Below are 13,869 nucleotides of genomic sequence, written 5' to 3' on the forward strand. Positions count from 1 at the left end.
CACAAATCGGAGAAAATCAGGTCTTAAAAAGGAAGGAGTCTTCTTCTTCTTCTTCTGCGTTCGTGGACTGAAACTCCCACGTACACTCGTGTTTTTTGCACGAGTGGAATTTTACGTGTATGACGGTTTTTTACCCCGCCATTTAGGCAGCCATACGCCGTTTTCGGAGGAAGCATGCTGGGTATTTTCGTGTTTCTATAACCCACCGAACTCTGACATGGATTACAGGATCTTTTTCGTGCGCACTTGGTCTTGTGCTTGCGTGTACACACGGGGGTGTTCGGGCACCGAGGAGAGTCTGCACACAAAGTTGACTCTGAGAAATAAATCTCTCGCCGAACGTGGGGACGAACTCACGCCGACAGCGGCCAACTGGATACAAATCCAGCGCGCTACCGACTGAGCTACATCCCCACTGAACAGAAAATCTGAAAAAACAGGGTCTTAGGAGGGAAGGAGGGCGTCTTAAATTGGGGGGTCTTAACAGGGGGGTTCTTCTTCTTCTTCAGCGTTCCAGAATTTTCTGGTGACGTGTGAGCTCGTTTGCCCATTTGGGTTCCCCACACTATACTCTGAGAGCATAGTCAGCTTCACTCCGCTTTCGTTGAGTAGGCATGCTGGGTATTTCCGTGTTTCCATAACCCACCGAACTCCGACATGTTCTTGTGCTTGTGTGTACACACGAAGGGGGTTAAGGCACTAGCAGGTCTGCACATAAGTTGACCTGGGAGATCGGAAAAATCTCCACTCTTAACCCACCAGGCGGCAGCGACCGGGATTCGAACTCACGACCTCCCGATTAGGAGGCCGACGTCTTACCACCACGCCACTGCGCCCGTCACAGGGGGGTTCCAGTGTACTCTAAAGCTCCGGTCAGGTTAGCGCCTACCGTCAGGCTGGCCACACACACATGCACCCCTATCACCAGTGCCCAGCCCTGCGTGACTTACATGCTTGCTCCCGTGTAGTCATTTGAGCTTCTCTTCTTGACACTCCCACTACAGGCAGAGAGGAAAAAGCAAAAGCCAAGCACCGTAGTTAGTCCAGCAAAACAACTCCACAATCAACGCACCCGCAAACCACGTCCAAACAGGCTACACAATCAGCTCAGCAGCATCTCAAGGGTTGTCAGATGGACACAGTCGCTACCTTGATTTATTTCCCACAATATTTTTCCCAATTATTTTAAGTTTGAAGAAATTATTAATTATTATCATAATACGTTGCAACAAAAACTTTTTTCTTTAAACATTTACTTGTAACAAAATAAAATGTTCTGATTCCATAGAAGATATGTTTCCACAATGATGCAGCATGACAGCGTTCTAGGTCTTTTTGTTCAAATTATTTGTTTATTTAAAAAAATAATTCCAACATGTATACAAAACTGACTTTAACCACATTCAATGGTCAAAGCCATTTTGATTTTATAAGATGAGTGCCTCCTTTACCTAACAACCCTTGTTATGCAGTCTTCATAGCACATTTTCTGGTTATAAATATGTACAGTACTGACATCAGGCTTGAAAGAACAACTGGAGGCTACGTTGTTTTATGTCAACATTTCTACTGTACAAGCTCAGTGACCTAAATTACTGACACAACAATGCATTACAACTTTCACTGTTAATTATGGTTATCAAATCAGATTGGGAAAAAAACACATTCTGAACAATGACACACTGGATGAAGAAAGTTATTTTGACAAACAATTCACGTAAAAATCAGTTTCATGAATCTTATCAAGTGAGTACAACAAATGCAGACTTGCAACATGCATGCTGTTCGTTAACAAAAACATTGACAGTGTTGCTCTTATACCTGAATAACTAATACCATATATACATTTCAACTTTTAACTGACCACACACACACACACACACACACACACACACACACACACACACACGTACATGATTCCTCTAAACGTCAAACTAAAAATAAAATTAAAAAAATAAAATTAGAAAACTAGTGGTTGCATATTTGTTGTGCCCAGGGAGTGTTCTAACCCAAAGCCAGTGTTGTTCCCAGGCCTTGGTCTTCGGTCATTGATGCATACCTTTTTTGATCTGACACATTGTCTTGACCCCTAGCTGGTTGATTGTCAGATAGTTTTGACATGTAGGAGCTTTTCTGACTAAACTTTTGTGTGTGTAGCCAGGACATTTGGACCTTTACATATTTTCCTATTGTTCTCTCAGTCTTGGAACAACACTGCCTATAGTTACTATAGCTATTAGCAAAATATGCATTCTACAGAAAGAATAGATAATAATAGAAAATGCTGCAGAAGTGGAGATTGTAACGCTCAACATAATTTCTACACAACACAATGGATATTAATGCCGATACGTTAAGTGACAGTTCAGAGATTTTTTTTCTCTGAAAACCTTCTCTGGCTGAGAAAGGAGCTTAGAAAAGCATGTGCAATGTACAACCAAAAGACTTCTTTTTTTTTAAGCGCAATGCTTTTTCAAGCCGAAAAGCAAAGGAAAAAGGCTGTGATCAAATTGTTTTAGGAAGAAAAATGCTTTTAAAATCTGAACAGATAACAACACCTTGGGCGATGCAAAGTAAGTCTTAGAGAGAGGGGGGGGGGGGGGGGAGAGAGAGAGGGGGGGGAGAGAGAGAGAGAGAGAGAGAGAGAGAGGGGGAGAGAGAGAGGGGGGGGAGAGAGAGAGAGAGAGAGAGAGAGAGAGAGAGAGAGAGAGAGAGAAAGAGAGAGAGAGAGAGAGAAACAAGGCAGCAGCAGCTCTAATTACAAACAAAAGACAGCCAGTAGCACACAAGCCTGTAGCATGCCAAGAACAAAGTACTCACAAAGCTGGAGCGTCTGCACTGCCTAGGTTGAGATTGAAACGATTGGCTGAAACAAACAAAACAGCCATAGGTTTAAACAATTTGATTTAAACAAAAGTTGTTCAACGAGTGCATCATTGGACTTGAGCATAACTATGTGCAACCCTGCCTTCATTTTGAAATCATACGATGCCTTCATTTTGAAATCATACGATGCCTTCATTTTGAAATCATACGATGCCTTCATTTTGAAATCATACCAAACACTCTTCCACATCATTATGTTAAAAAATAAAGTAATTCAACACAATGAAATGGCCAACTGAGCAGTTAATAATGAGAATCATTTATTAGACCAGTCCATAACACAAATGACCATGAGTTTTGCATCTAATTACCTTGGACGTTAGAGAGGGGTAGGGTGGCTGTGGGGGGCTTTAATGTCACAAAGTGTGCTTATTAACGGAAAATGACTGGAAAATATGGTTGGAGGAGCAAACAACAAAAAGTGTTGAGCTTCTATTTATGATAACTTTGGCAAAGAGATTCACCGAAGGGGCTAACACCCTATGACAAAAGTTTGTGAAGATATTCACCCTATACAAAATGAAATGATTTATTATATTGATCTTGTATGAAGTTTGAAATCAAATCAAGAAATAACTCCTTCAAATAATTCCTCTACAAATGCAATCTAATGATTCAGAAACAAATAAAATAAGTTTTAATATGAGTATTAACAATCGCAGTACAAATTAAGACATCAAAGACAACAGAGGGGGGCAATAGTAAAGTTACAAAGAAAAACTTGGAAGAAAAACAACCCAAACAAATTAGAGAAATAAAATCGTACACTTATCCAGTGTATGAGGGTGTAAGAAAACCAGTGCCTTTTACACAAACAAATAACCAAGTGCTTAGAAACAGTGGACAAATGGTGGAAAATGTCTGAATCAGTGAATGACTCAAGTGAATGCCATCATGAACATTCATAGTCACAAGACACAGACATAGTACAGCATGCTACATTAGGGGACCCTGGTAGGACTGTCTGAAAAATGCGAAGATGCAAAGACGATGCCGTAACTGGAGAAACAATAAATGCTTTGAGTTACAGATAATTTTCTACTTGGAGAAATGGTTACCAACAAATGGTAACATTACAGTTAACCCTCCCAATTCCACGGTGTGAATTTCACCTGCCTGTTTAAAAAAAAAAACTATCAATCATCCCGCTACTGTTATACACACACACGTACACACACTCACACAAACACACACACCCATAGACGCATGCACTCAATCATGCACACACACACACACACACACACACACACACACGCACACACACGCACACACACACACACACACACAGCATGGGAGATCATGCATGAGGTTTTTGTAAGCAGGCTAAATCATGACTGATTGCCACAAAACAGTGTTTTGACCACCTGAACTTTGAGCATTTGCTATTACAGTGTAGGTAAATTTATTAAATAAAGAAACAACAGTAAAATAAAATAAAATAAAAAAGTTAAATAATAAAGAGTATTTTGAACATTCAAACGTTATACTTCAGCTTTTGTACCTTCTAATGCATTCACCTGAAATGTATAAACTGTCCTATTTGTTGAGTTTGAGCCCTTCTTGAGAAGTCTTACAATACAATCAAATGGTTTGTTAATGTACACAGAACTTATTCACTTTCTCAGGAACTAATTCTTCATCTTCATATTTCTTGCCAACAGTTACATTTTTATGTATGTACCCCTTGGGGTTTCTACAATAAATTCTGTCTTGCATTGATGCCATGAGTTATAAGTGTTATTCCATTTCACGCATTAGTACGTCCACAGAGCGAAGACATCTGCATAACGTCATCTTCCTACAAACACAGTAATTTAGATGCAACACGAGGACTTCTAAACTGAAAATGGCTTGTGGTAACAATGGCTGGACAGGAGGTACAATCATGTACAAGGGAGAGGAGGAGTATGTGGGGGGGGGGGGGGGGGGGTGGTGTTGGGTGAGTCAAGTAATGAAATAGAATTTATTTTTTCCCTATGAAGCATACTAATTACCATAATATATCAAACACAGAATACATTTGAAATAAAGAAAACACAGCATAATTACTTCAACCAAACCATCTTTCTTTATTTGGTGTTAACGTCGTTTTCAACCGTTCAAGGTTATATCGCGACGGGGAAAGGGGGGAGATGGGATAGAGCCACTTGTTAATTGTTTCTTGTTCACAAAAGCACTAAAAAAAAAATTGCTCCAGGGGCTTGCAACGTAGTACAATATATGACCTTACTGGGAGAATGCAAGTTTCCAGTACAAAGGACTTAACATTTCTTACATACTGCTTGACTAAAATCTTTACAAACATTGACTATATTCTATACAAGAAACACTTAACAAGGGTAAAAGGAGAAACAGAATCCGTTAGTCGCCTCTTACGACATGCTGGGGAGCATCGTGTAAATTCTTCCCCCTAACCCGCGGGGGGCAACCAAACCATACATTTAAAATAATTGCCCAAAACAAAACATATCCTGTGATCTAAAGATCATCTTTTGATACTCAGTGGCTGTACCACACCTCTCAAACTACACACAAATAAGAAAAACAACCACACATAGCTGAATAAAAACCACTGCCCTACAAGCTGGAAACTCAAAGACAGAAATCAGACAACTAAGCATCTTACAAATTTACAAATAATAGTATTCAACAAAGCAAAAATTAAAGGGAAAAAGGAGAAGCGGGCTTATTCATGCTATTTTGTTAGAATACTGAAACTATTTTTGTTCACATCATATCAGACTCAGGCGGCTAGTTGTAACACTCAGTTATGACGTCAGGAGGCTCACAAACCATCAAGCATGCAGACAAAAAAATAGCAATCAAATGATAAAACGTACAAAGCTGTGCTGATGAATCCAAAAGCAGCCACGTGGGCAAACCTTGAAACAAACATTGTAAAGCAATTCTAAAAACCAAAGGACACACAAACACTCTTAAAAGCCTCCATAACAAAAAATATATACAAAATAAAAAAAATTAAAAAATGAGAAAATTAAAAAAACATTAATTTTAGCATAATAATGAACTTCTTTCAGTCACCGACCTGTAATGTACAGAATTATGTGCAGAAACTCAGTTCAGTGATAGATACTGATAGATACTGCCAACAACTGCAGTGGTTCTCAGATACAACTACACACAACTACAGCGATTATGACCCAAAGAACGGGGCCCAGCATACCTTTTGTAACCTCTGGCAATGAAACGCAAACATATAAATTAAAATCATACGTGAAAAGATGGAAAACTTACTTCATGAATGATCATCTGAGCAACACATGAAAACACAAATAACCATAACACCACCACCCCATCATCAAATCCCATGGCTGCAGCAGAGCTTGTTTTGACCAATGACTATGGATTTTCAAACAGAATAGATTTTTGCCAAATCAAATGTTTCCAAGTAAGATTCTAACATAACAGCCATGACTGCCTTGTAACGATTTTTACGTACAGCTTTTTCCTGACGATTTTCATTTGAAGCTTTTCCCCAAGTCTTGCATTCAAGTGCGTTCTATGTAAGACATATGATATGAACGAGTTTGATTTTTACAGCGGTATCAAACGCGTTTCGAATGCTAAGCAAAACTGGCAAAGATTAAAATCTACAAAGAGGTACGAAAGAGAAGAACATTTCTGCTCAAACTGATGCCAGCTCAATTCCTTGTTGATGCTCAAGATGCGACTAACACGAGAAGTATTGCTGCAGAAACACTGAAGGCCCACTGAACAGCTACTCAAAGACTGAAGACGTTCCGGCCAGGCTCTGCTGCACACCTCTGGCTGTCAGCTTTCCGCAAAGCCCTTCCCAAAACAAATAGTGCCTGACCAAAGCTCCACTCTACAAAACCCCATTAGCATCACACTAAAAAGGAATCCGACCACCCTCACTACCAAGAAGAGAGTTTTTCAAGCATAAAAATTCATCCAGCAGACATGCTTAGGAACACAAATAAGTGTGTGTTGGGTACATACACACAGAATCATTCACTCATACATACACACAGAATCATTCACTCATACATACACACAGAATCATTCACTCATACATACACACATGAAGTACGAGCAAGGTACATGTACCTGATAACGAGTTCTCTCTATCTCACACAAACACACGTACAAACTCAAACACACCGCATTACTGCTAAAATCTACATGGGCACAACCAGGAATAGTCAAACTTTTCAACAGACAAGGGCTCTTCTGAGAACTTACCTTTTTTTTTTTTTACATTATAACTTATTCATACATTGCCGAAATATTGATTTAAACTTACCTAACCTGGTTACTGGTGGGTTTTTTTTTCCATTTAAATTTGATCTATTCATACATGCATGTTTAATGCCCATAAAGTATGCTTGAAAAACTCTCTCCAAATCACCTCCTCCCAGTCAGTTACCTTGCGGCGAGGAAGGCAGTACAACTATCTCTGGGCTAGCTAGTCACGCAGAAACATGTCACAACAATATGGTGAGTGATTGTTACCTTTCTAATTATACACTCTAATGTATTTATAACATTGATTACATGTGTTTCATTGTCATCATTTAGTCAGCAATTTTTTGTATTCAGGCAATAAGTTTGACAAAATCATGCATACAGGCATGTCAAAGAAAATGTTTTCCTTGTGCTTGCAAAATGATGACAAAATGATGTCAATTGCATTGTTGTCAAACAAGCTTTTTCGTTGGTCCTCGGGGAACACATCCCCTGCTATTCTTGCATAAACCATTTTCACCAAAGGCCTTCATTCATGTAGTCAAAGACAAAACAAAAACTGATATGCTCCCTCTGGACTAACAAAGAAAGCTTGGTATTCAAGGCATTTGACAATTATCTAGATCAATCTAACGGCACATTCTAATATAACAGTGCAGTGGTGATATTGAACATGTTTTCCAGTCTAACACATTCTAATGCTACTGTGGTGGCCAGGGTTTAAGCCAGGCATTGGTCATGGGTCATAGATGCAGTATAATAAAAATAATAAAAAAGACCAATCGATTTGAATTAGAGTTTGTCAAGTGACCCATTAAATCTGAGACGGATCAGTCTGACCTGCCAGGGCTGACCCACTTATGCTGAAAAAGTGACCCATTTAACACTACCAGATGAAAACTTTTAAAATGCTACAGTCCCCTGATGTTCCTTCGTCATCAAAAGTAAAAAGCAAATAATGTCTCAGATTACTGAAACCTCTTGTCTGGGGTGATCGAGAGTAATTCCTGAGGCTTTTTCTCCGACGTCCTTTAACCTTGATTTCAAAATGAACTAGTCTGATGACGTCCTATCTAGCCTAAACACAGAGAAATACATGCTGAAACCTCAAACAACTGTAAAGATAACATGGTGCAGTGATGCTATGTGGTTACATTCTACATGATATAATGAATACATTAATATACGATATATGTTCATAAGAAATAATTGTTTTCTCAACGTTTTTAGTTTTGTCATAACTCTACTTTAAAAGCAAAAAATTCTACAAAAGAGGCCACTTATCTCTAACTGAAAGAGTATGATATGTGCCTTTAAGTGAGATAAGCATTGTAGAATGTGGCACCTAACTTTTTGTGTAATGATCACAAGGCAGCAGAACCTCTCTTGTAGAATGTGGCACCTAACTTTTTGTGTAATGATCACAAGGCAGCAGAACCTCTCTTGTAGAATGTGGCACCTAACTTTTTGTGTAATGATCACAAGGCAGCAGAACCTCTCTTGTAGAATGTGGCACCTAACTTTTTGTGTAATGATCACAAGGCAGCAGAACCTCTCTTGTAGAATGTGGCACCTAACTTTTTGTGTAATGATCACAAGGCAGCAGAACCTCTCTTGTAGAATGTGGCACCTAACTTTTTGTGTAATGATCACAAGGCAGCAGAACCTCTCTTGTAGAGTGCTGACAAGTGTGTACAAGACAGGAGCGTGAGCAATATGTGGGTAGTTAGCACAAAATAACTTCTGGCACTCTCTCTTTACCTCTGTGCGTTTGTGTGTGTGCATGTGTGTGTGTGCATGTGTGTGTGTGTGCTTGTGTGTGTGTGTGCGCACAAGCATAGGCATGTGGGTATGCACTTACGTGCAAGCTACACATAATGCATCCACACCTGACTACAAATCCCTCAATTCTGTCCTAATATTAAAGGTGCAACAAATTATCACCTAGTAAAGTAACAAAAAAATAAAAATAAATTAATTTCAAAAGCACAAATCAGTGCCAGAATTGCTTCAAACTCTCAAAAAAACACAACCAAGACACTGCAACAAACACCTTTTCACACAAAAGAGTAAACTTAATATAACGCCAACGAAAGTGACAAAAAAACAGTTACACAGCGCCACACTTGAACAGCTAGTGACCTCACCAAGAGCACTGACGTTGCCATACACGGGCAAATCGTGGGATTGCCGCCGGTTTGGCCGGTCGGGTCCTGGCCCCCCGCTGTAGGAGGAGGTGGAGGAGGGGGTAGAGGGGACGGTGCGGGGGGAGAACCCTGGCTTGGAAGAGGAGGAGTTGAGCGATTCCGTGCTGCTGCTGGTGCTGCCCATTGTCTCAAACCCTGAAAGGCAAAGTGATGGTGTCATGCTGCATGCATTTTATACAAACATGTGTATGATCCTACATACCAGAGACCACCCCTGTGGTAAATAAATATGTCTTCACACGTGTGTATATTATGTAAATGAGGTCGGCTCAAACTACAGTCTGGCAGGATTGAATTTGAAGGCAAACACCCTCTCAGGCACTCGACACACACTCTCTCTCTCTCTTCCCGTCTCTCTTCCTCTGGATTACGTTTCCCCACTCATCTTCTGGCAGGCCACGAAGAACTATTCCCTGTGTCAAATCAGGCAATGCTGGGTTCATTTTGCAATCACTTCCGCACAACACAAAAAATGCATCACTGGGAGTGTCAACGGATGTAAAAACAAGTCGCATGAACACTTCATTTGGACAATCTGTCAAACTTAGAGCATGAAATTAACAGCAGGCCTGGGAATGAGTAAAAGTGGTTTGGGAGTACCGACGGGAAATTTTGCGTTTTAAGCATTTTTAAGGGCTTTCTTACACAATTAGAAAAGGACTTCGTCGTATTTACGACGAAAGGTGTATCATTCCCAGGACTGTAACAGACTACATTTTTGTGTGTGTACCAAAACAGAATAGCTTTGTCCCCAGCGGCCATGCGCAAAAGAAAGACTACATGTAAAAGTTCAAGGCAACTCACTCTCAGTGGAGGGGTTGAAGACTTGAATGGGGCGTGGCCTGGCAAACCTGGACGGATGGACCGGGGCCTGATTTGCATAGATTCTGGACGTGGGACCCCAGGCACCACCCCCCTCCCTACCAACGGCCGGTGCAGAGGAGACCGGCCTGGCCTGGGAGGAGTTGTGGTTTGCCAGGTTGCTGTTGCGACTGAGAGAAGAAGTGTTGAGCGCAGTCTCTGAGTTCTGAGTGCCTCCTGGGTTCCCCTTGCCCTCTGTTGCGTCAGACTCGTCTGGCAGGGTCTTGAAAATCTATATATATAGAGAAAAAAAGAAGAAAAAAATTATCGAAGAGAGAAATCAACAAGAAAGAAAGAGAAAGAAAGAAAGAGAAAGAAAGAAAGAAATAACAATTTCAGACTCCCTCCTTTGTCAGACCTTGTTTTGTCAGACTTTCTGTTCATAACATCAGTAAATTTACCTCCATTTTAAGACTCCCTACTTTTTTTTAAGACAGATTTTTGGAGGTCTTAAAAGGGGGGTTCCACTGTACCTGAATCAAGCAGAATACAAACATAAACAACACTAACACAACAATAACACATGTCAAAACTCTTCCACTTTAGCCATCACACCCACCTTTTCATAGTGGTTGACGAGCAGTTCCACAACGATGTTGCAGAACTTGATGTCCATGATGGCGGCCATGGTTTCTTCCTCCGGTCGCATCAAGGACGGCCCGAAGCACACACCGAGGTTGGCCACCGTCATCTTGTTCTCGTCACACCTGTCTGCCACCCTGTCATCAAGATAAGGATAAGGTTTTATATAGTCCTGTGATGTTAACCTCATGGAAGTCGAGCTGCTATCTCACTGGGGAAAGCAAGCTGCCATACAGTACGGCACTACCCTTTTTTTTTCTCTTTTTCCAACATGCATGTATGCATGTTTACAAGCGCTGAGACTTTCGATGTGAACTTGGGTTCTTTATCGTGCGCATGCGTGCACACGGGGGTGTTCAGGGACTGAGCAGAGTCTGCACAAAGTTGACTCTAAGAAATAAATCCCTTGCCGAACGTGGGGATCGAACACATGGCGTTAGCGACAACTGGTTTTGAAGCCAGCGCTGCTACCAACTAAGTTATCTCCCCTCAGCACAGCCAACATATTGTTTTTGTTGGAAACATTTTGTACACTTTTTCCTTCAAATTGGTCTCTGTGACAGTTAGCTGCAAGATCCTAAACCATGGTTCAATCAGTTTGTTTTAATTTTGTCAGTGGAGTTCACAGACCTTGCCAGCATGTGCGTAAATGCATGTGCATATGTGAATGTGTGACTGAGTGTTTGAGTGTATATCACTATATGTGTGTGACTGAGTGTTTGAGTGTATATCACTATATGTGTGTGACTGAGTGTTTGAGTGTATATCACTATATGTGTGTGACTGAGTGTTTGAGTGTATATCACTATATGTGTGTGACTGAGTGTTTGAGTGTATATCACTATATGTGTGTGACTGAGTGTTTGAGTGTATATCACTATATGTGTGTGACTGAGTGTTTGAGTGTATATCACTATATGTGTGTGACTGAGTGTTTGAGTGTATATCACTATATGTGTGTGCATGCACATGCACTCTTTAAACCTGCATGAATGAAAAACAGTCTTGATACTGTCCTGAGCTATTGCTCTTTCATGAAAATTAACATACAAAGACTGGGTCGGGACACATATATTTTGCCTCAATGTTATAAAAACTTGTCAAAAATGGTACGGCTGCTATCTTTATCTGAATCACCCAGTACACTGTCGGAACCACATGATGAAAAGCCTGCTGACTTACCTCCTCAAATGTGCAACCATCATTTCTAACATTTCAAAGTTGGCCTTGGGCAGTTGGTGAACATACTTGTGGACATCAAGAATTCGCAACGTCTTAGATTCTTGTTCTGCAAAACATTTTGGATGAGAGTGTAAACAGACTGAAGAATAAATGTCAAACAAGGTTTGTTCTTAGATGTCCAGGATTTTGTTTCATGTTAACATTTTCAATATATTCTCTGCAAGTATTTTCAGCACCTGCAGGTCATGTTACGGGATTGTTAATGTCACACACACACACACACACACACACACACACACACACACACACACACACACACACACACACACACACTTGTCACACACACACACACACACACACACACACACACACACACACATCCACAAGTTGACAATAGCTCACACACAAACATACAGACACACAAACCTGTCCAAAATAAAGTGACCTACTTGCAGCTTTGATGAACTGTTCATGAAGCTTGAATGTCATCAGGGGCTCTGGAAGGGACCTGGCAACAAAAACATGCCAATATGTAAGCACAACTACTCGTCATTGTCATTGCCATCATCTTTGTCAATGGCATCATCATTGTATCATCATTGTCATTGTCATCATCATCACCATGAAAGACTTCAACTGTGCATTTTTCTTAGGCTAAAACTTTGTACAAGGTGCCTTTAGTTTACAGAAAATGAAGACCAGAAGACGAAGAAAAAAATCTAACATCTAACATTCACACACAAAAATGTCAAGGTAACTTTCTGTATGCAACAAGCTTGCTGTTTTACCTTCATACAAAGAGTGTATCATGCATGACAGTACAGTTGAACCCACCTTTTAAGACCCCCCAATTTAAGACTTCCTCCCTTTTAAGACGCTATTTTCTCTGATGTTTTGTTTGTTTGTTTGCTTATTTGTTTGCTTAATGCCCAGCCGACCACGAAGGGCCATATCAGGGCGGTGCTGCTTTGACATATAACGTGCGCCACACACAAGACAGAAGTCGCAGCACAGGCTTCATGTCTCACCCAGTCACATTATTCTGACACTGGACCAACCAGTCCTAGCACTAACCCCATAATGCCAGACGCCAGGCGGAGCAGCCACTAGATTGCCAATTTTAAAGTCTTAGGTATGACCTGGCCGGGGTTCGAACCCACGACCTCCCGATCACGGGGCGGACGCTTTACCACTAGGTCACCGTGCCGGTGATGATGTTTTGTTCATAACCTTTACAAATGTACCTTCATTTTAAGATTACCTCCTTTTAAAGACCTGATTTTCTCCGATTTTTTTTTTTTTTTCGGTCTTAAAAGGGGGGTTCCACTGTACAGATCAAACACAAAATTCCACCTGACTCGAGGATAAAATGTATTGGACAAATCCATGAAACAGAAGAGAGAAGGAAAGGGGAAGAGACCTGAGGTAGTTTTTGATGGCACTGGTGATGGTCTTGGTTTCCCACACTGAGGGATCTTCATAGCTCACCTTGTCCGCTTTCTTTGGATCTGATCACAACAAAACAAAACAAAAATTAACAGCACACTGTCCATTTCAGAGAAAATACCAATACAATCAGCCGTAATATTAACTCAGACTGATGAGATCAGATCACTGATACACAGCAAAAAAGATGTTAAAAAGAACAAAACAGTGTCAGTATCCAGCACAGTCTATCCCCTCTTTCAGATATAATCACAAGAAACATTTAACACAAAACACAGGCTTACGAACACCAAGTTTGGATCTATTGCGTATAAAACCATTACAGATATAACATAGTGCTAGGTTGACACAATGCACAGGCAGACAGAGCGACACACTGAGATAATCAGGCAGGCAGACAGAACAACTGAGAGAGAGAGAGAGAGAGAGAGAGAGAGAGAGAGAGAGAGAGAGAGAGAGAGAGAGAGAGAGAGAGAGA

The 13,869-nt window shown here is 40.7% G+C and overlaps 2 protein-coding genes across 3 annotated transcripts in view; both read right to left on the bottom strand.

Moving 5' to 3' along the window:
- Positions 1-13,869, bottom strand: part of LOC138968988 (lipoyl synthase, mitochondrial-like) — a 115,920-nt gene that overhangs the window by 15,152 nt on the left and 86,899 nt on the right. The window lies entirely within an intron of this gene.
- Positions 1-13,869, bottom strand: part of LOC138968983 (rho GTPase-activating protein 26-like) — a 61,425-nt gene that overhangs the window by 8,383 nt on the left and 39,173 nt on the right. Inside the window, exons 18-25 of one of the 2 annotated variants that reach the window (XM_070341665.1) lie at positions 13,366-13,453; positions 12,395-12,453; positions 11,946-12,051; positions 10,741-10,900; positions 10,125-10,413; positions 9,261-9,455; positions 5,727-5,768; positions 2,821-2,866 (exon numbers count right to left, since the gene is read on the bottom strand). In XM_070341665.1, the coding sequence (XP_070197766.1) occupies positions 2,821-2,866; positions 5,727-5,768; positions 9,261-9,455; positions 10,125-10,413; positions 10,741-10,900; positions 11,946-12,051; positions 12,395-12,453; positions 13,366-13,453 (985 nt within the window). The remainder of the gene's footprint in view (positions 1-2,820; positions 2,867-5,726; positions 5,769-9,260; positions 9,456-10,124; positions 10,414-10,740; positions 10,901-11,945; positions 12,052-12,394; positions 12,454-13,365; positions 13,454-13,869) is intronic. The other variant, XM_070341666.1, reaches the window with a different exon arrangement.

This window comes from Littorina saxatilis, linkage group LG6 (assembly GCF_037325665.1).
Source record: "Littorina saxatilis isolate snail1 linkage group LG6, US_GU_Lsax_2.0, whole genome shotgun sequence".
In the NCBI taxonomy this organism is placed as follows: Eukaryota; Metazoa; Mollusca; class Gastropoda; order Littorinimorpha; family Littorinidae; genus Littorina; species Littorina saxatilis.